Source organism: Phyllobates terribilis, unplaced genomic scaffold (assembly GCF_046119375.1).
Source record: "Phyllobates terribilis strain yellow unplaced genomic scaffold, ASM4611937v1 Scaffold_2__4_contigs__length_985480577, whole genome shotgun sequence".
Taxonomy (NCBI): domain Eukaryota; kingdom Metazoa; phylum Chordata; class Amphibia; order Anura; family Dendrobatidae; genus Phyllobates; species Phyllobates terribilis.
Genome location: NW_027362762.1, coordinates 32,769,132 through 32,792,546, shown reverse-complemented (window position 1 = coordinate 32,792,546; position 23,415 = coordinate 32,769,132). Strand labels below are relative to the sequence as shown.

At 49.6% G+C, this 23,415-nt stretch overlaps 1 protein-coding gene across 1 annotated transcript in view; it reads left to right on the top strand.

Moving 5' to 3' along the window:
* The window catches only part of DCHS1 (dachsous cadherin-related 1), a 239,831-nt gene that overhangs the window by 95,535 nt on the left and 120,881 nt on the right, over positions 1–23,415 (top strand). The window contains exons 5-10 of the mRNA XM_073661236.1: positions 1,422–1,658; positions 1,772–2,752; positions 6,158–6,345; positions 6,833–6,929; positions 11,519–11,676; positions 11,761–12,601. Coding sequence (XP_073517337.1) covers positions 1,422–1,658; positions 1,772–2,752; positions 6,158–6,345; positions 6,833–6,929; positions 11,519–11,676; positions 11,761–12,601 — 2,502 coding nt within the window. The remainder of the gene's footprint in view (positions 1–1,421; positions 1,659–1,771; positions 2,753–6,157; positions 6,346–6,832; positions 6,930–11,518; positions 11,677–11,760; positions 12,602–23,415) is intronic.

Below are 23,415 nucleotides of genomic sequence, written 5' to 3'. Positions count from 1 at the left end.
ACACTGGGGGGTGAGGGGCTGGATGTTACACACTGGAGGGTGAGGGGCTGGATGTTACACACTGGGGGGTGAGGGGCTGGATGTTACACACTGGGGGGTGAGGGGCTGGATGTTATACACTGGGGGGTGAGGGGCTGGATGTTATACACTGGAGGGTGAGGGGCTGGATGTTATACACTGGGGGTGAGGGGCTGGATGTTATACACTGGGGGGTGAGGGGCTGGATGTTATACACTGGAGGGTGAGGGGCTGGATGTTATACACTGGGGGGTGAGGGGCTGGATGTTATACACTGGGGGGTGAGGGGCTGGATGTTATACACTGGGGGGTGAGGGGCTGGATGTTATACACTGGGGGGTGAGGGGCTGGATGTTATACACTGGAGGGTGAGGGGCTGGATGTTATACACTGGGGGGTGAGGGGCTGGATGTTATACACTGGGGGGTGAGGGGCTGGATGTTATACACTGGGGGGTGAGGGGCTGGATGTTATACACTGGAGGGTGAGGGGCTGGATGTTATACACTGGAGGGTGAGGGGCTGGATGTTATACACTGGGGGGTGAGGAGCTGGATGTTATACACTGGGGGGTGAGGGGCTGGATGTTATACACTGGGGGGTGAGGGGCTGGATGTTATACACTGGAGGGTGAGGGGCTGGATGTTATACACTGGGGGGTGAGGAGCTGGATGTTATACACTGGAGGGTGAGGGGCTGGATGTTATACACTGGAGGGTGAGGGGCTGGATGTTATACACTGGAGGGTGAGGGGCTGGATGTTATACACTGGGGGGTGAGGAGCTGGATGTTATACACTGGGGGGTGAGGAGCTGGATGTTATACACTGGAGGGTGAGGGGCTGGATGTTATACACTGGAGGGTGAGGGGCTGGATGTTATACACTGGGGGGTGAGGGGCTGGATGTTATACACTGGGGGGTGAGGGGCTGGATGTTATACACTGGGGGTGAGGGGCTGGATGTTATACACTGGAGGGTGAGGGGCTGGATGTTATACACTGGAGGGTGAGGGGCTGGATGTTACACACTGGGGGGTGAGGGGCTGGATGTTATACACTGGAGGGTGAGGGGCTGGATGTTATACACTGGGGGGTGAGGAGCTGGATGTTATACACTGGGGGGTGAGGGGCTGGATGTTATACACTGGAGGGTGAGGGGCTGGATGTTATACACTGGGGGGTGAGGGGCTGGATGTTATACACTGGGGGGTGAGGGGCTGGATGTTATACACTGGAGGGTGAGGGGCTGGATGTTATACACTGGAGGGTGAGGGGCTGGATGTAATATACCGGGGAGGGTGAGGGGCTGGACATTACACACAATCTGTAGGTGATGCACTCCCTTTGGGATCTGATGGAGTTGGTAGTGTATGTATGGTCTGTAACTCTCTTCCGCTCTTGTAGGTACCCTCTTGGTGGCCCGTTCCCTGTCAGCCCGGGCCGGCTCTGTCCTCCATCTTGAGGTGGGAGCACAGGATGGTGGTGGGGTCAGAGCTGAGGTGAACGCCTGGGTAAATGTCAGCATCTTAGTGAGCTCGGCCCACATCCCAAAATTCCTCCAACCTCAGTACGACTTTGTGGTGGGTGAAGATGCTCCGCTGGGGATTATTGTGGGCAGTGTGAAGGCCAGCAGCCCCCCAGGTATGTTCTACCCCGCACCGGTCCACTCTGTGCCACTGAATGTCTGCTCCAGTATCGGTCATGGTTTCCTGATCCTGGTGAGGGTGTATAGTGACTGTGATCTTGTCTTTTAGGTACCCTTGGGGTAATCCTCTATTCCTTGGCATATGGAGACCCCCGTGGACTTTTATCCCTGGACCCTCATTCTGGGATATTGTCCACACGCCGACAGCTGGATCGGGAACAAGACGCTGAGCTTCTCCTGGAGGTTCAGGCCCGGAGTGGGTCTCCCCCGGCCTACGCCCGAGCGCGGGTCACCCTGCGAATCACTGATGTGAATGATAATCCCCCCACGTTCTTGTCGTCCTCACACACCCTGAGGATCCAGGGGTCCACCCCCACAGACTCCATCATATTCACCGCTAAGGCACTAGACCCCGATATAGGAGCTAATGGCCACGTTCATTACCAGCTGATTTCTCAGGGGCCCTTCAGCATTGACAGTTCAGGACAGATCCAGGTCGCCGGGGCCCTGACCCTGGAGGGTTACGAGCTCCGTGTGCTGGCGCTTGATGCCGGCTTCCCACAGCTTTCCTCAGAGTTAGAGATCACTGTCCTTGTCATGGAGCAGGACTCGGAGCCGGCGTGTGGAGCGTCTGATTATCGAGTGGAGGTCCGGGAAGGAAGTCCCCCGATGAGTAGGCTATTACAGGTCCAGGCGCTGCTCCCTGGTGGGAAGGAGAACCCCTTACGTTACCGACTGAGAACAGATGCAGATGCAGTAGGCTTTAGTGTGGAAGCGGACACAGGATGGTTGTACGTCCGAGGGGCACTGGATAGGGAAAGCCGAGAGTTGTATGTCCTGGCAGTGCTGGCATCGGGGGGTTCAGGCAGCCGCACGGCCACATGCACCGTACGTGTCCGGGTCACTGATGAGAACGACAACGCTCCACGGCTGAGCGAGGAAAGGTACTTCATGAGCATCTCCGAGAACCGACCACCGGGAGAGATCGTGGGAAGAGTCAGCGCCAGCGACAGGGATGCCGGGCAGAATGGACGCGTTGCATACAGAATGCCCACACAAGAAAACGACTTCACCATACATCCACACACAGGTAAGACCCCGACATCACCGCACATCCACACACAGGTAAGACCCCGGCATCACCGTACATCCACACACAGGTAAGACCCCGGCATCACCGCACATCAACACACAGGTAAGACCCCGGCATCACCGTACATCCACACACAGGTAAGACCCCGGCATCACCATACATCCACACACAGGTAAGACCCCGGCATCACTGTACATCCATACACAGGTAAGACCCCGGCATCACAGTACATCCACACACAGGTAAGACCCCGGCATCACCGTACATCCACACACAGGTAAGACCCCGGCATCACAGTACATCCACACACAGTTAAGCCCCCGGCATCACCGTACATCCACACACAGGTAAGACCCCGGCATCACAGTACATCCACACACAGGTAAGACCCCGGCATCACAGTGCATCCACACACAGGTAAGACCCCGGCATCACCATACATCCACACACAGGTAAGACCCCGGCATCACCGTACATCCACACACAGGTAAGACCCCGACATCACTGTACATCCATACACAGGTAAGACCCCGGTATCACAGTACATCCACACACAGGTAAGACCCCGGCATCACCGTACATCCACACACAGGTAAGACCCCGCCATCACCGTACATCCACACACAGGTAAGACCCCGGCATCTCCAAATATCCAAATGTGGGACCCTGGCATCACCATATAGCAGGGGTCGACAAAGTTGTTCAGAATTTAGGAGCCAGAATTTTTTATAGTATATAGATATAGCGACTGGGGTATATACAGTTATATGAAAAAGTTTGGGCACCCCTATTAATCTTAAGCTTAATGTTTTATAAAAATTTGTGTTTTTGCAACAGCTATTTCAGTTTGATATATGTAATAACTGTTGGACACAGTAATGTTTCTGCCTTGAAATGAGGTTTATTGTACTAACAGAAAATGTGCAATCTGCATTCAAACAAAATTTGACAGGTGCATAAGTATGGGCACCCTTATCATTTTCTTGTTTTAAATACTCCTACCTACTTTTTACTGACTTACTAAAGCACTTTTTTTGGTTTTGTAACCTCATTGAGCTTTGAACTTCATAGCCAGGTATATGCAATCATGAGAAAAGCTACTTAACGTGGCCACTTGCAAGTTGTTCTCCTGTTTGAATCTCCTCTGAAGAGTGGCATCATGGGCTCCTCAAAACAACTGTCAAATGATCTGAAAACAAAGATTATTCAACATAGTTGTTCAGGGGAAGGATACAAAAAGCTGTCTCAGAGATTTAACCTGTCAGTTTCCACTGTGAGGAACATAGTAAGGAAATGGAAGAACACAGGGACAGTTCTTGTTAAGGTCAGAAGTGGCAGGCCAAGAAAAACATCAGAAAGGCAGAGAAGAAGAATGGTAAGATCAGTCAAGGACAATCCTCAGACCACCTCCAGAGAGCTGCAGCATCCACTTGCTGCAGATGGTGTCACTGTGCATCGGTCAACTATACAACGCACTTTGCACAAGGAGAAGCTGTATGGGAGAGTGATGTGAAAGAAGCCGTTTCTGCAAGCACGCCACAAACAGAGTCGGCTGAGGTATGCAAAAGCACATTTGGAGAAGCCAATTTCTTTTTGGAAGAAGGTCCTGTGGACTGATGAAACCAAGATTGAGTTGTTTGGTCATACAAAAAGGCGTTATGCATGGCGGCAAAAAACCACAGCATTCCAAGAAAAACACTTGCTACCCACAGTAAAATTTGGTGAAGGTTCCATCATGCTTTGGGGCTGTGTGGCCAATGCCGGAACCAGGAATCTTGTTAAAGTTGAGGGACGCATGGATTCCACTCAGTATCAGCAGATTCTTGACAATAATGTTCAAGAATCAGTGATAAAGTTGAAGTTACGCAGGGGATGGATCTTTCTGCAAGACAATGATCCAAAACACCGCTCCAAATCTACTCAGGCATTCATGCAGAGGAACAATTACAATGTTCTGGAATGGCCATCCCAGTCCCCAGACCTGAATATCATTGAACATCTGTGGGATCATTTGAAGAGGGCTGTCCATGCTCGGGGGCGACCATCAAACTTAACTGAACTGGAATTGTTTTGTAAAGAGGAATGGTCAAAAATACCTTCATCCAGGATCCAGGAAATCATTAAAAGCTACAGGAAGCGACTAGAGGCAAAAGGAGGATCTACTAAATATTAATGTCACTTTTCTGGTGAGGTGCCCATACTTATGCACCTGTCACATTTTGTTTGAATGCAGATTGCACATTTTCTGTTCGTACAATAAACCTCATTTCAAGGCAGAAACATTACTGTGTCCAACAGTTATTACATATATCAAACTGAAAGAGCTGCTGCAAAAACACCAATTTTTATAAAACAATAAGCTTAAGATTAATAGGGGTGCCCAAACTTTTTCATATAACTGTACATATATACACAGGTGTATATACATATATACAATGATGTATATACATAGAGACACTGCTGTATATACAGCACGATATACATATATACTGGTGGATATACATATGTACACCAATGTACATACATATATACTGCAGTATATACAGTGCTGTATATCCACCAGTATATACTGCAGCTGATGATTGCAAGTAAAATGAAGACCTTTTAATAACACACACATTGGAGGGGGTTGCTGGGTAACGTATGTAGTGTGTGGCCATGTGATTTTGGGGACACTGCAGCATTACACACCGGGCAGTGCTTCAGCGGCCACAGAGGAGGGGTCAGCGGCGGGCGATCACCATGGACAGAGGCTGATGTTTGTCTTGCTGCCCCACGCGCTGCTTTGTGCGCAGCACTCGGCGGAGTGCCACCTGGGGCCTCAGGCGGTTGTGCAGCCGTGCAGCGCTACCCCCTCCCGGCCATGAGGTTCCAATGGCCGCACTCACAGCAGACGAGAATTTCCTCACACAATACTACGGGCAGCGAATGTGCAGCGCGGCGGCTGCACGACTGCGGCCTCATTGTACGCGGCCGGGGAGGGGGGATGGTGGGGCACACACTGTATGTACATATAGACCCCCTCACACACGGCGTCTCCCCGGGGAGCACGGCCTTTGTATGTACTTACACAGGTAGCGGGAGATGAGAACGGGCCCCCGGCCACAGCGATCCTTCCCCCGTAACCCAACTCTCCCTGTCCAGTCCCGGAGCATAAGGGGGCCTGAGCGATACTGTCCCTGCTTCCTCCGATTGGATGACTCCGTGCAGGAGGTGGGATTGGATTGAGAGTAATTTTTTTTTTCTTCTCAACTCCTCAAGCACCAGGCAACATTTTCTAGGCGCCACTGGCGACCAGGCGCCTGGGTTTGTCGAGCCCTGCCATATAGCTCCTCCCAGTGATCTCTATACATGTGATGTGAGTTTATACGTGGGGTCCCCCTCTCATGTCATTCTCTGTAGGGGAGTTATCAGTAAGACGGAGTTTGGACCGGGAGCTCCAGGCCACATATCAGTTACTAGTCATAGCCCAAGACGGCGGGGCGCCTCCGCGGAGTGTTACCGGCACCATCCACGTCTCTGTGCTGGATGAGAATGACAACCATCCAGTGTTCCTGCACCCCGGCCCTGGGAGGGAGACAACAGTGCAGGTAATGGAGAAGAGGATTCCACCTCCTTCTCCTCTTCTCCTCCACCTTGTCTGTCCTCTCCACCTTTTCCACCTCCTTCTCCTCTTCTCCTCCACCTTGTCTGTCCTCTCCACCTTTTCCACCTCCTTCTCCTCTTCTCCTCCACCTTGTCTGTCCTCTCCACCTTTTCCACCTCCTTCTCCTCTTCTCCTCCACCTTGTCTGTCCTCTCCACCTTTTCCACCTCCTTCTCCTCTTCTCCTCCACCTTGTCTGTCCTCTCCACCTTTTCCACCTCCTTCTCCTCTTCTCCTCCACCTTGTCTGTCCTCTCCACCTTTTCCACCTCCTTCTCCTCTTCTCCTCCACCTTGTCTGTCCTCTCCACCTTTTCCACCTCCTTCTCCTCTTCTCCTCCACCTTGTCTGTCCTCTCCACATTTCCCAGGTCCTTCCCCTTCTCCAGGTCCATGGCTGTTCTTGATGTTGTTGTCTGTATGTCTTTTCCTACAGGTTATGGAAGGGAAATTCTCCGGGACATTTGTGACTTCTATCTCAGCGAAAGATGCAGATGAAGGCGAGAACGGGACAGTGAGCTACAGTCTGTCAGGTACAACAACGTACAGAAGACAGCAGTACAATGGTAGTACAGGAGTTTTGCCGTGTGCACCAGGGAATGGGAGGAATTGTGAAAATGATTGATGTAACCCATGACCAAGTGAGAGGCTGAGAACCTTATGGAAGGCTGTGAGCTTGTAGCTCCATGATGACTGATAGATAAATGGTGCTCTGATGGTGATTGATTGGTAAGTGATTAATAACATGGTGTTGGATGTGGTGAATGGGTAATTGATAATGTTGGGTGTCAAAGATTGCAGCCAGGGGGGTGTAACTGAACTCAGCCACGCTGTTATCTTTAACGCAACAGCTCTCTGCTGTTCCCAGTCGTCTGGACAATTACACGATTGGTGGCCGACAATTAACGGAGGAGGCCACAGGCTGGTTCTACTAATAGGCCTGTTATCGGGAAACTAGCAGTGAGCGTATGGCATATACACCTCTGATTGCAACTCATGGAATATGTGTATATACCCCATGTGCGGGCACTGCTAACTCCACGACAACCCAAGAAAGATTACTAGCTGTCACCACCAGTCATTTTTACAGGCTGACGAGAGGTCATGTAGGTAACGTATGGCTTTGAGGCGCGGTTTACAGAACAAAAGGAACAGAACTATTCAATTTTATATTTAACCCCTTTAAAGCCCATGACGTACTAATACGCGTCTGTGCCCTGGGACTTAAGAGCCTGACCCGTATTAGTACGTCATGGCGATCGCGCGCGCACACAGGCTGTGCGGGCGCGATCGCCGCCGGGTGTCAGCTGATTGTCACAGCTGACACCCGGTACTATGTGCAGGGAGCGGTCCCGCACCACTCCTGGCACATTAACCCCCGCAATGCTGCGATCGAAGTCAATCGCAGCATTGCAGTGGCTAAGGGGAGGTGATCGCAATACTCACCTCCTCTTCCGGCCTCCAGCGCTGTCTGCCGCGGCTTCCCAGATGTTGCCATGACGACCTGATGTCGTCATGACAACATCCGGGTCACCAGACAGCAGGAAGATTGTTTGGTCATGCGCAGTGCACGACCAAACAATGTTCTCACTGTGCAGCGCTGATAGCCTGTATGACACAGGGATGGTGCTCCATCCCTATGCTATGCAGGTGATCAGAATAAAAAAAGTGAAAGTCTCATAGTGGGACAAAGTAAAAAAGTAAAAAAAACTCTCAGAAAGTGAAAAAAAAAAAAAGTAAAAAAAATTGAAAAAATATAAAAAAAAATAAATAAAATAAATAATCCACCAAAATTAAAAATATAATGTACCCATCAATAAATATCATTATGAAAAAAAAACAAACAAACAATAAAAGTACACATATTTGGTATCGCCGCGTCCGGAATGACCTGACCTATAAAATTTTCCCACTAGTTAACCCCTTCAGTGAACACGGTAAAAAAAAAAAACGAAGCAAAAAACAATGCTTTATCATCATACCGCCAAACAAAAAATGGAATAACACGCGATCAAAAAGACAAATATAAATAAAAATGGTACCGCTGAAAACGTCATCTTGTCCCGCAAAAAACAAGCTACCATAGAGCTCCATCAGCAAAAAAATCCAAAAGTTACAGCTCTCAGAATAAAGCGATGCAAAAAAATAATTTTTTCTATAAAATAGTTTTTATTGTGTAAAAGCGGCAAAACATAGAAAACTATATAAATGTGGTACCGCTGTAAACGTACTGACCCGAAGAATAAAGCTGCCTCATCAATATTACCACACGCGGAACAGAATAAAAAAAAAACAAAAAACACAATTTCTGAATTGTTGGCTTTTGTTTATTTTGCATCCCAAAATTCAGAATAGAAAGCGATCAAAAAATGTGACGTGCCTGAAAATGGCACCAATAACAACGTCAACTCATCTCGCAAAAAACGAGCTGTCACATGACTGTCTGCCAAAATATGGAAAAATTATAGCTCTCAAAATATGGCGATGCAAAAACTAGATTTTACAAAATCTGCGTCTTTTAGTGTGTGACAGCTGTCAGTCATAAAAACCCCATATGATTCTGGTATCTCTGTAATCACACCGACCCGAAGAATAAAGTCGTCTAATCACTTATACCGCACGAGGAACGGCGTCAAAAATAAACTCTCGGGTTAGGGCTAGGGTTAGGGTTGGGCTGGGGTTGGGGTTGGGCTGGGGTTGGGGTTGGGGTTGGGTTTGGGGTTAGGCGAGGGTTAGGGTTGTGATGGGGTTGTTTTTTTTTTCAAAAGTAAGAAAAAATGATGAGGATATGGCGACCAGTGTTGAGTGCAAGTGCTCGCTACTTGAGTTTGCATCGGGTGCTCGGGTATGCCCTGAGTATCGCGGGTGCTCGAGTCTCCGCCCCATATGCTTCGCGGCCAAAAAGATCTCGCGAGGATTGCCTGCCATACACGAGCGATCTCCACATGTTTTTTTGGGTGTCTAATAACCGTGACACATGCGGGCGGGGACTTGAGCATGTCACTCGATCACCCGCGATACATGGTGCATACCCGAGTACCCGATGCAAACTCAAATAGCGAGCACTTGCGCTCAAGACTAATGACAACTTATTCAATATGATGACCTAATGTTATCAAATTCTGTGTCGTACCTCTGGGTTCAAAATGTTCACTATACCCCTTGATAAAATCCTTGAGGGGTCTAGTTTCCAAAATAGGGTCACTTGTGGGGGGTTTCCACTATTTAGGCACATCAGGGGCTCTCCAAACGCGACATGGCGTCCGCTCTCGATTCCAGCCGATTTTGCGTTCAAAAAGTCACACAGTGCTCCTTCCCTTCTGAACTCTGCCATGCGACCAAACACTGTATTTTCCCCACATATGGGGTATTGACGTACTCAGGAGAAATTGCACAAAAGTTTTTGGGGTCCATTTTCTCCTCTTAGTCTTGTGAAAATAAATAAATTGGGGCTAAAAGATCATTTTTGTGGAAAAAGTTTGATTTTTTTATTTTCACGGCTCCATGTTATAAACTTCTGTAAAGGACTTGGGGGTTCAGGGTGCTCACCACACATCTAGATAAGTTCCCTGAGAGGTCTAGTTTCCAAAATGGGGTCACTTGTGGGGGGATTTCCATTGTTTAGGCATATCAGGGGCTCCCCAAATGCAACATGGCGTCCGCTAATTATTCAAGCAAATTTTACATTAAAAAAGTCAAATGGCGCTCCTTCCCTTCCGAGCCCTGCTGTGCGCCCAAACAGTGGTTTTTCCCCACATATGGGGTATCTGCGTGCCCAGGGGAAATTGCACAACAAATTTTGGGGTCCATTTTTTCCTGTTACCCCTGCGAAAATAAAAAAAATTGGGTCTAAAGTAACATTCTTGTGAAAAAAGTTAAATGTTAATTTTTTTCTTCCACATTCCAAAAATTCCTGTGAAGCACCTGAAGGGTTAATAAACTTCTTGAATGTGGTTTTGAGCACCTTGAGGGGTGCAGTTTGTAGAATGGTGTCACTTTAGGGTATTTTCTGTCATATAGACCCCTCAAAGTCACTTCAAATGTGATGTGGTCCCTAAAAAAATGGTTTTGTAAATTTTGTTGGAAAAATGAGAAATCGCTGGTCAACTTTTAACCCTTTTAGCTCCCCAATAAAAAAAAATGTTGGTTCCAAAATTGTGCTGATGTAAAGTAGACATGTGGGAAATGTTATTTATTAACTATTTTGTGTGACAGATCTCTCTGATTTAAGGGCATGGAAATTCAAATTTTGAAAATTGCAAAATTTTAACAATTTTCTCCATATTTCCATTTTTTGCACAAATAAATGCAAGTGATATCAAAGAAATTTTACCGCAATCATGAAGTACAATATGTCACGAAAAAACAATCTCAGAATCAGGGGGATCCGGTGAAGCTCCAGAGTAATTACCTCATAAAGTGACAGTGGTCAGAATTGTAAAAATTGGCCCAGTCATTAATGTGCAAACCACCTTGGGTTGTAAAAGGGTTAATCCAAAACGATAGGAAAGGGTTACAGATAGGAAAAAATATGCATCTGCTTCCCCTATTAGCCCTGTAACCGAAAAAGTATGTCCCATCACTATCAGATTTATACAAATTTCGATATTCAATATTTTCTTTCGGAGACATGAACTCTGCCGAAGATGCTTTTATGAAAGGAATGTGCACCCTGGAGAAACTGGGTGTGATGAATGGGCGATTGATGATGTTCCAGATGACTGATAACATGATATTGATAGATGTGATGAATGACAGATGGGTGACTGATGACATGATGGGTGTGATTGATGATGTGACAGACGATTGATGGCATTGTGAGCTGTGATTGTGTCGATCAGAGCCATACTAACGTGAAGCCATCGTATCCATGGTGCGGGATCTATGTAGACTTGTGTAGTAAACAGTTATATCAGGCTATGAATGATAGTAAGTCTACATAGTACCATGTCCGTGACAAAACTACAACTAGAAGCAGACATCATCTTAATATCCTGGCCTTTTGCCACGTTGTTAGCTTCCAGAATATGCACCCTTCGGGCACGACCACCCCTAATCTGTCCAGCTCACCCCAATATTTAGAGCAGTGACTTTTATGTAATTGGTATCATCATCTTGGCAGGTCCGTGGGCCGAGCGGTTCACCCTGCACCCACACACCGGAGAGCTGCGGACTGCTGCCCCCATACACCACGCCGAGCGATCTGTCTACACAATGACCATTCAGGCCCGCGATTCTGGATCGTCTTCCAAGAGTGCAGAGGCCTCACTTCGCATACAGGTACTGGCTATATACGGAGAGTCTTGCCGGAATACTAAAGGTCCAGTGTGCGCATCATATATGTATATATAATGTATTTCACAGGTTTTACCATCCTCCAGATATCCAGCCAAGCCAAACCCCAGTGCACTCGTCCTTACACCAATGGAGGGATTACCCCCGGGGTCACTTCTGGGTACTGTTTCTTCTAAGACTCCTCATGGCTCAGCCATCTACACGCTGCACGATGACCCAAATGGGACTTTTATGGTGGATGGACGGACCGGTAACATCTTCCTGGTGAAAGACCTAGACTTTGAGTCTCAGCCCCGGTACAGCCTGAGGGTGAGTGTGGAGGAGGCAAGAGAAGTGACTGGCATGTACTTAGCTCCTCAAGTAGTCCAAGTTGAGATTGATGTCCAAGACAGGAATGATCACTCCCCGGTGTTTCCTGAGGACCCATTGACATTAGTGGTGGCAGAAGATGCTCAAGTGGGTTCTTCTGTCTTCACTTTCGAAGCTCTGGACCGGGATGGGCCAGGACCAAACAGTCAGGTCCGATATTCCTTGCTACATCAGGAGCCAGAGCTGGCGGACCATATATTTCGCCTGGATGCAGAGACCGGTGTAATGAGTATCTCTCACCAGCTGGATCGGGAAAAAGTGTCTTCATATCTGCTGACGGTGGAGGCGCGAGACTGTGCGCTAAATGCCAGCCAACGCCGCTTCACCTCTGTGACTGCCAGAGTCTTCCTCAGTGATCGCAATGATAACTCGCCCCACTTCATCACACCCTCTGTCATATGGTTGTCAGAGGACCTTCCTGTGGGATCTACAGCCCTCTATCTGGTGGCACAAGACCCGGACCTGGGAGAAAACGGGCGGATCGGTTATCAATTCACTGGGGGCAATGAAGAGGGCCGGTTCCAGATACATCCAAGCACAGGTAAGAGCCAGGTCACGAAGAAGCAGCGGCTGTGTATGAGGACAGGATACATGATGTAGAGAAGGCTGCGGCTGTGTATGAGGACAGGGTACATGATGTAGAGAAGGCTGTGGCTGTGTATGAGGACAGGGTACATGATGTAGAGAAGGCTGTGGCTGTGTATGAGGACAGGGTACATGATGTAGAGAAGGCTGCGGCTGTGTATGAGGACAGGGTACATGATGTAGAGAAGGCTGCGGCTGTGTATGAGGACAGGGTACATGATGTAGAGAAGGCTGCGGCTGTGTATGAGGACAGGGTACATGATGTAGAGAAGGCTGCGGCTGTGTATGAGGACAGGGTACATGATGTAGAGAAGGCTGTGGCTGTGTATGAGGACAGGGTACATGATGTAGAGAAGGCTGCGGCTGTGTAAGAGGACAGGGTACATGATGTAGAGAAGGCTGTGGCTGTGTATGAGGACAGGGTACATGATGTAGAGAAGGCTGTGGCTGTGTATGAGGACAGGGTACATGATGTAGAGAAGGCTGTGGCTGTGTATGAGGACAGGGTACATGATGTAGAGAAGGCTGCGGCTGTGTATGGGGACAGGATACATGATGTAGAGAAGGCTGCGGCTGTGTATGAGGACAGGATACATGATGTAGAGAAGGCTGCGGCTGTGTATGGGGACAGGATACATGATGTAGAGAAGGCTGCGGCTGTGTATGGGGACAGGATACATGATGTAGAGAAGGCTGCGGCTGTGTATGAGGACAGGATACATGATGTAGAGAAGGCTGTGGCTGTGTATGAGGACAGGGTACATGATGTAGAGAAGGCTGCGGCTGTGTATGAGGACAGGGTACATGATGTAGAGAAGGCTGCGGCTGTGTATGAGGACAGGATACATGATGTAGAGAAGGCTGCGGCTGTGTATGAGGACAGGGTACATGATGTAGAGAAGGCTGCGGCTGTGTATGGGGACAGGATACATGATGTAGAGAAGGCTGCGGCTGTGTATGAGGACAGGATACATGATGTAGAGAAGGCTGCGGCTGTGTATGAGGACAGGATACATGATGTAGAGAAGGCTGCGGCTGTGTATGAGGACAGGGTACATGATGTAGAGAAGGCTGCGGCTGTGTATGAGGACAGGATACATGATGTAGTGAAGGCTGCGGCTGTGTATGAGGACAGGGTACATGATGTAGAGAAGGCTGTGGCTGTGTATGAGGACAGGGTACATGATGTAGAGAAGGCTGCGGCTGTGTATGAGGACAGGATACATGATGTAGAGAAGGCTGCGGCTGTGTATGAGGACAGGATACATGATGTAGAGAAGGCTGTGGCTGTGTATGAGGACAGGGTACATGATGTAGAGAAGGCTGCGGCTGTGTATGAGGACAGGATACATGATGTAGTGAAGGCTGCGGCTGTGTATGAGGACAGGGTACATGATGTAGAGAAGGCTGTGGCTGTGTATGAGGACAGGGTACATGATGTAGAGAAGGCTGCGGCTGTGTATGAGGACAGGATACATGATGTAGAGAAGGCTGCGGCTCTGTATGAGGACAGGGTACATGATGTAGAGAAGGCTGTGGCTGTGTATGAGGACAGGGTACATGATGTAGAGAAGGCTGCTGCTGTGTATGAGGACAGGGTACATGATGTAGAGAAGGCTGCGGCTGTGTATGAGGACAAGATACATGATGTAGAGAAGGCTGTGTATGAGGACAGGGTACATGATGTAGAGAAGGCTGTGTATGAGGACAGGGTACATGATGTAGAGAAGGCTGCGGCTGTGTATGAGGACAGGATACATGATGTAGAGAAGGCTGCGGCTGTGTATGAGGACAGGATACATGATGTAGAGAAGGCTGCGGCTGAGGACAGGATACATGATGTAGAGAAGGCTGCGGCTGTGTATGAGGACAGGGTACATGATGTAGAGAAGGCTGCGGCTGTGTATGAGGACAGGGTACATGATGTAGAGAAGGCTGCGGCTGTGTATGAGGACAGGGTACATGATGTAGAGAAGGCTGTGGCTGTGTATGAGGACAGGGTACATGATGTAGAGAAGGCTGTGGCTGTGTATGAGGACAGGATACATGATGTAGAGAAGGCTGCGGCTGTGTATGGGGACAGGGTACATGATGTAGAGAAGGCTGCGGCTGTGTATGAGGACAGGGTACATGATGTAGAGAAGGCTGCAGCTGTGTATGAGGACAGGGTACATGATGTAGAGAAGGCTGCGGCTGTGTATGAGGACAGGGTACATGATGTAGAGAAGGCTGCGGCTGTGTATGAGGACAGGATACATGATGTAGAGAAGGCTGCGGCTGTGTATGAGGACAGGGTACATGATGTAGAGAAGGCTGCGGCTGTGTATGAGGACAGGATACATGATGTAGAGAAGGCTGCGGCTGTGTATGAGGACAGGGTACATGATGTAGAGAAGGCTGCGGCTGTGTATGAGGACAGGGTACATGATGTAGAGAAGGCTGTGGCTGTGTATGAGGACAGGGTACATGATGTAGAGAAGACTGCGGCTGTGTATGAGGACAGGGTACATGATGTAGAGAAGGCTGCGGCTGTGTGAGGACAGGGTACATGATGTAGAGAAGGCTGCGGCTGTGTGAGGACAGGGTACATGATGTAGAGAAGGCTGCGGCTGTGTGAGGACAGGGTACATGATGTAGAGAAGGCTGCGGCTGTGTATGAGGACAGGGTACATGATGTAGAGAAGGCTGCGGCTGTGTATGAGGACAGGGTACATGATGTAGAGAAGGCTGTGGCTGTGTATGAGGACAGGGTACATGATGTAGAGAAGACTGCGGCTGTGTATGAGGACAGGGTACATGATGTAGAGAAGGCTGCGGCTGTGTGAGGACAGGGTACATGATGTAGAGAAGGCTGCGGCTGTGTATGAGGACAGGGTACATGATGTAGAGAAGGCTGCGGCTGTGTATGAGGACAGGATACATGATGTAGAGAAGGCTGCAGCTGTGTATGAGGACAGTGTACATGATGTAGAGAAGGCTGCGGCTGTGTAGGAGGACAGGGTACATGATGTAGAGAAGGCTGCGGCTGTGTATGAGGACAGGATACATGATGTAGAGAAGGCTGTGTATGAGGACAGGGTACATGATGTAGAGAAGGCTGTGTATGAGGACAGGATACATGATGTAGAGAAGGCTGTGTATGAGGACAGGGTACATGATGTAGAGAAGGCTGTGGCTGTGTATGGGGACAGGGTACATGATGTAGAGAAGGCTGCGGCTGTGTATGGGGACAGGGTACATGATGTAGAGAAGGCTGCTGCTGTGTATGGGGACAGGATACATGATGTAGAGAAGGCTGCTGCTGTGTATGGGGACAGGATACATGATGTAGAGAAGGCTGCGGCTGTGTATGAGGGCAGGGTACATGATGTAGAGAAGGCTGCGGCTGTGTATGAGGACAGGGTACATGATGTAGAGAAGGCTGCGGCTGTGTATGAGGACAGGGTACATGATGTAGAGAAGGCTGCGGCTGTGTATGAGGACAGGGTACATGATGTAGAGAAGACTGCGGCTGTGTATGGGGACAGGGTACATGATGTAGAGAAGGCTGCGGCTGTGTATGAGGACAGGATACATGATGTAGAGAAGGCTGCGGCTGTGTATGAGGACAGGGTACATGATGTAGAGAAGGCTGTGGCTGTGTATGAGGACAGGATACATGATGTAGAGAAGGCTGCGGCTGTGTATGAGGACAGGGTACATGATGTAGAGAAGGCTGCGGCTGTGTATGAGGACAGGGTACATGATGTAGAGAAGGCTGCGGCTGTGTATGAGGACAGGGTACATGATGTAGAGAAGGCTGCGGCTGTGTATGAGGACAGGATACATGATGTAGAGAAGGCTGCGGCTGTGTATGAGGACAGGGTACATGATGTAGAGAAGGCTGCGGCTGTGTATGAGGACAGGATACATGATGTAGAGAAGGCTGTGGCTGTGTATGAGGACAGGATACATGATGTAGAGAAGGCTGCGGCTGTGTATGAGGACAGGGTACATGATGTAGAGAAGGCTGCAGCTGTGTATGAGGACAGTGTACATGATGTAGAGAAGGCTGTGGCTGTGTATGAGGACAGGGTACATGATGTAGAGAAGGCTGAGGCTGTGTATGAGGACAGGATACATGATGTAGAGAAGGCTGTGTATGAGGACAGGGTACATGATGTAGAGAAGGCTGCTGCTGTGTATGAGGACAGGGTACATGATGTAGAGAAGGCTGCGGCTGTGTATGGGGACAGGGTACATGATGTAGAGAAGGCTGCGGCTGTGTATGAGGACAGGATACATGATGTAGAGAAGGCTGTGTATGAGGACAGGGTACATGATGTAGAGAAGGCTGCTGCTGTGTATGAGGACAGGGTACATGATGTAGAGAAGGCTGCGGCTGTGTATGGGGACAGGGTACATGATGTAGAGAAGGATGCTGCTGTGTATGGGGACAGGATACATGATGTAGAGAAGGCTGCGGCTGTGTATGAGGACAGGGTACATGATGTAGAGAAGGCTGCGGCTGTGTATGAGGACAGGGTACATGATGTAGAGAAGGCTGCGGCTGTGTATGAGGACAGGGTATATGATGTAGAGAAGGCTGCGGCTGTGTATGAGGACAGGGTACATGATGTAGAGGAGGCTGCGGCTGTGTATGGGGACAGGGTACATGATGTAGAGAAGGCTGCGGCTGTGTATGAGGACAGGATACATGATGTAGAGAAGGCTGTGTATGAGGACAGGGTACATGATGTAGAGAAGGCTGCTGCTGTGTATGAGGACAGGGTACATGATGTAGAGAAGGATGCTGCTGTGTATGGGGACAGGATACATGATGTAGAGAAGGCTGCGGCTGTGTATGAGGACAGGGTACATGATGTAGAGAAGGCTGCGGCTGTGTATGAGGACAGGGTACATGATGTAGAGAAGGCTGCGGCTGTGTATGAGGACAGGGTATATGATGTAGAGAAGGCTGCGGCTGTGTATGAGGACAGGGTACATGATGTAGAGGAGGCTGCGGCTGTGTATGGGGACAGGGTACATGATGTAGAGAAGGCTGCGGCTGTGTATGAGGACAGGATACATGATGTAGAGAAGGCTGTGTATGAGGACAGGGTACATGATGTAGAGAAGGCTGCTGCTGTGTATGAGGACAGGATACATGATGTAGAGAAGGCTGCGGCTGTGTATGAGGACAGGGTACATGATGTAGAGAAGGATGCTGCTGTGTATGAGGACAGGGTACATGATGTAGAGAAGGCTGCGGCTGTGTATGAGGACAGGGTACATGATGTAGAGAAGGCTGCGGCTGTGTATGAGGACAGGGTACATGATGTAGAGAAGGCTGCGGCTGTGTATGGGGACAGGGTACATGATGTAGAGAAGGCTGCGGCTGTGTATGGGGACAGGATACATGATGTAGAGAAGGCTGCGGCTGTGTATGAGGACAGGGTACATGATGTAGAGAAGGCTGCTGCTGTGTATGGGGACAGGATACATGATGTAGAGAAGGCTGCGGCTGTGTATGAGGACAGGGTACATGATGTAGAGAAGGCTGCGGCTGTGTATGAGGACAGGGTACATGATGTAGAGAAGGCTGCGACTGTGTATGAGGACAGGGTACATGATGTAGAGAAGGCTGCGGCTGTGTATGGGGACAGGGTACATGATGTAGAGAAGGCTGCTGCTGTGTATGGGGACAGGATACATGATGTAGAGAAGGCTGCGGCTGTGTATGAGGACAGGGTACATGATGTAGAGAAGGCTGCGGCTGTGTATGAGGACAGGGTACATGATGTAGAGAAGGCTGCGGCTGTGTATGAGGACAGGGTACATGATGTAGAGAAGGCTGCGGCTGTGTATGAGGACAGGGTACATGATGTAGAGAAGGCTGCGGCTGTGTATGGGGACAGGGTACATGATGTAGAGAAGGCTGCGGCTGTGTATGAGGACAGCGTACATGATGTAGAGAAGGCTGCGGCTGTGTATGAGGACAGGGTACATGATGTAGAGAAGGCTGTGGCTGTGTATGAGGACAGGGTACATGATGTAGAGAAGGCTGCGGCTGTGTATGAGGACAGGATACATGATGTAGAGAAGGCTGCGGCTGTGTATGAGGACAGGGTACATGATGTAGAGAAGGCTGCGGCTGTGTATGAGGACAGGGTACATGATGTAGAGAAGGCTGTGGCTGTGTATGAGGACAGGATACATGATGTAGAGAAGGCTGTGGCTGTGTATGAGGACAGGGTACATGATGTAGAGAAGGCTGTGGCTGTGTATGAGGACAGGGTACATGATGTAGAGAAGGCTGCGGCTGTGTATGAGGACAGGGTACATGATGTAGAGAAGGCTGCGGCTGTGTATGAGGACAGGGTACATGATGTAGAGAAGGCTGCGGCTGTGTATGAGGACAGGGTACATGATGTAGAGAAGGCTGCGGCTGTGTATGAGGACAGGGTACATGATGTAGAGAAGACTGCGGCTGTGTATGGGGACAGGGTACATGATGTAGAGAAGGCTGCGGCTGTGTATGAGGACAGGGTACATGATGTAGAGAAGGCTGCGGCTGTGTATGAGGACAGGGTACATGATGTAGAGAAGGCTGCGGCTGTGTATGAGGACAGGGTACATGATGTAGAGAAGGCTGCGGCTGTGTATGAGGACAGGATACATGATGTAGAGAAGGCTGTGTATGAGGACAGGGTACATGATGTAGAGAAGGCTGCGGCTGTGTATGAGGACAGGGTACATGATGTAGAGAAGGCTGCGGCTGTGTATGAGGACAGGATACATGATGTAGAGAAGGCTGTGGCTGTGTATGAGGACAGGATACATGATGTAGAGAAGGCTGCGGCTGTGTATGAGGACAGGGTACATGATGTAGAGAAGGCTGTGGCTGTGTATGAGGACAGGGTACATGATGTAGAGAAGGCTGCGGCTGTGTATGAGGACAGGGTACATGATGTAGAGAAGGCTGCGGCTGTGTATGAGGACAGGATACATGATGTAGAGAAGGCTGCTGCTGTGTATGAGGACAGGGTACATGATGTAGAGAAGGCTGTGGCTGTGTATGAGGACAGGGTACATGATGTAGAGAAGGCTGCTGCTGTGTATGAGGACAGGGTACATGATGTAGAGAAGGCTGCGGCTGTGTATGGGGACAGGGTACATGATGTAGAGAAGGCTGCGGCTGTGTATGAGGACAGGATACATGATGTAGAGAAGGCTGTGTATGAGGACAGGGTACATGATGTAGAGAAGGCTGCTGCTGTGTATGAGGACAGGGTACATGATGTAGAGAAGGCTGTGGCTGTGTATGAGGACAGGGTACATGATGTAGAGAAGGCTGCGGCTGTGTATGAGGACAGGGTACATGATGTAGAGAAGGCTGCGGCTGTGTATGAGGACAGGGTATATGATGTAGAGAAGGCTGCGGCTGTGTATGAGGACAGGGTACATGATGTAGAGGAGGCTGCGGCTGTGTATGGGGACAGGGTACATGATGTAGAGAAGGCTGCGGCTGTGTATGAGGACAGGATACATGATGTAGAGAAGGCTGTGTATGAGGACAGGGTACATGATGTAGAGAAGGCTGCTGCTGTGTATGAGGACAGGGTACATGATGTAGAGAAGGCTGCGGCTGTGTATGGGGACAGGGTACATGATGTAGAGAAGGATGCTGCTGTGTATGAGGACAGGGTACATGATGTAGAGAAGGCTGCGGCTGTGTATGAGGACAGGGTACATGATGTAGAGAAGGCTGCGGCTGTGTATGAGGACAGGATACATGACGTAGAGAAGGCTGCGGCTGTGTATGAGGACAGTGTACATGATGTAGAGAAGGCTGCGGCTGTGTATGGGGACAGTGTACATGATGTAGAGAAGGCTGCGGCTGTGTATGGGGACAGGATACATGATGTAGAGAAGGCTGCGGCTGTGTATGAGGACAGGGTACATGATGTAGAGAAGGCTGCGGCTGTGTATGGGGACAGGATACATGATGTAGAGAAGGCTGCGGCTGTGTATGAGGACAGGGTACATGATGTAGAGAAGGCTGCGGCTGTGTATGAGGACAGGGTACATGATGTAGAGAAGGCTGCGGCTGTGTATGAGGACAGGGTACATGATGTTGAGAAGGCTGCGACTGTGTATGAGGACAGGGTACATGATGTAGAGAAGGCTGCGGCTGTGTATGGGGACAGGGTACATGATGTAGAGAAGGCTGCTGCTGTGTATGGGGACAGGATACATGATGTAGAGAAGGCTGCGGCTGTGTATGAGGACAGGGTACATGATGTAGAGAAGGCTGCGGCTGTGTATGAGGACAGGGTACATGATGTAGAGAAGGCTGCGGCTGTGTATGAGGACAGGGTACATGATGTAAAGAAGGCTGCGGCTGTGTATGAGGACAGGGTACATGATGTAGAGAAGGCTGCGGCTGTGTATGAGGACAGGGTACATGATGTAGAGAAGGCTGAGGCTGTGTATGAGGACAGTATACATGATGTAGAGAAGGCTGCGGCTGTGTATGAGGACAGGATACATGATGTAGAGAAGGCTGTGGCTGTGTATGAGGACAGGATACATGATGTAGAGAAGGCTGCGGCTGTGTATGAGGACAGGGTACATGATGTAGAGAAGGCTGCAGCTGTGTATGAGGACAGTGTACATGATGTAGAGAAGGCTGTGGCTGTGTATGAGGACAGGGTACATGATGTAGAGAAGGCTGCGGCTGTGTATGAGGACAGGGTACATGATGTAGAGAAGGCTGTGTATGAGGACAGGGTACATGATGTAGAGAAGGCTGCTGCTGTGTATGAGGACAGGGTACATGATGTAGAGAAGGCTGCGGCTGTGTATGGGGACAGGGTACATGATGTAGAGAAGGCTGCGGCTGTGTATGGGGACAGGGTACATGATGTAGAGAAGGCTGCGGCTGTGTATGGGGACAGGGTACATGATGTAGAGAAGGCTGCGGCTGTGTATGAGGACAGGATACATGATGTAGAGAAGGCTGTGTATGAGGACAGGGTACATGATGTAGAGAAGGCTGCGGCTGTGTATGAGGACAGGGTACATGATGTAGAGAAGGCTGCGGCTGTGTATGAGGACAGGGTACATGATGTAGAGAAGGATGCTGCTGTGTATGGGGACAGGATACATGATGTAGAGAAGGATGCTGCTGTGTATGGGGACAGGATACATGATGTAGAGAAGGCTGCGGCTGTGTATGAGGACAGGGTACATGATGTAGAGAAGGCTGCGGCTGTGTATGAGGACAGGGTACATGATGTAGAGAAGGCTGCGGCTGTGTATGAGGACAGGGTACATGATGTAGAGAAGGCTGCGGCTGTGTATGAGGACAGGGTACATGATGTAGAGAAGGCTGTGGCTGTGTATGAGGACAGGGTACATGATGTAGAGAAGGCTGCGGCTGTGTATGAGGACAGGGTACATGATGTAGAGAAGGCTGCGGCTGTGTATGAGGACAGGGTACATGATGTAGAGAAGGCTGCGGCTGTGTATGAGGACAGGGTACATGATGTAGAGAAGGCTGCGGCTGTGTATGAGGACAGGGTACATGATGTAGAGAAGGCTGCGGCTGTGTATGAGGACAGGATACATGATGTAGAGAAGGCTGCAGCTGTGTATGAGGACAGTGTACATGATGTAGAGAAGGCTGCGGCTGTGTAGGAGGACAGGGTACATGATGTAGAGAAGGCTGCGGCTGTGTATGAGGACAGGATACATGATGTAGAGAAGGCTGTGTATGAGGACAGGGTACATGATGTAGAGAAGGCTGTGTATGAGGACAGGGTACATGATGTAGAGAAGGCTGCGGCTGTGTATGGGGACAGGATACATGATGTAGAGAAGGCTGTGTATGAGGACAGGGTACATGATGTAGAGAAGGCTGCGGCTGTGTATGAGGACAGGGTACATGATGTAGAGAAGGCTGCGGCTGTGTATGGGGACAGGGTACATGATGTAGAGAAGGCTGCTGCTGTGTATGGGGACAGGATACATGATGTAGAGAAGGCTGCTGCTGTGTATGGGGACAGGATACATGATGTAGAGAAGGCTGCGGCTGTGTATGAGGGCAGGGTACATGATGTAGAGAAGGCTGCGGCTGTGTATGAGGACAGGGTACATGATGTACAGAAGGCTGCGGCTGTGTATGAGGACAGGGTACATGATGTAGAGAAGGCTGCTGCTGTGTATGAGGGCAGGGTACATGATGTAGAGAAGGCTGCGGCTGTGTATGAGGACAGGGTACATGATGTAGAGAAGGCTGCGGCTGTGTATGGGGACAGGATACATGATGTAGAGAAGGCTGCGGCTGTGTATGGGGACAAGGTACATGATGTAGAGAAGGCTGCGGCTGTGTATGGGGACAGGGTACATGATGTAGAGAAGGCTGCGGCTGTGTATGAGGACAGGGTACATGATGTAGAGAAGGCTGCGGCTGTGTATGAGGACAGGGTACATGATGTAGAGAAGGCTGCGGCTGTGTATGAGGACAGGGTACATGATGTAGAGAAGGCTGCGGCTGTGTATGAGGACAGGATACATGATGTAGAGAAGGCTGCGGCTGTGTATGGGGACAGGGTACATGATGTAGAGAAGGCTGTGTATGAGGACAGGGTACATGATGTAGAGAAGGCTGTGTATGAGGACAGGGTACATGATGTAGAGAAGGCTGCAGCTGTGTATGAGGACAGGGTACATGATGTAGAGAAGGCTGCGGCTGTGTATGAGGACAGGGTACATGATGTAGAGAAG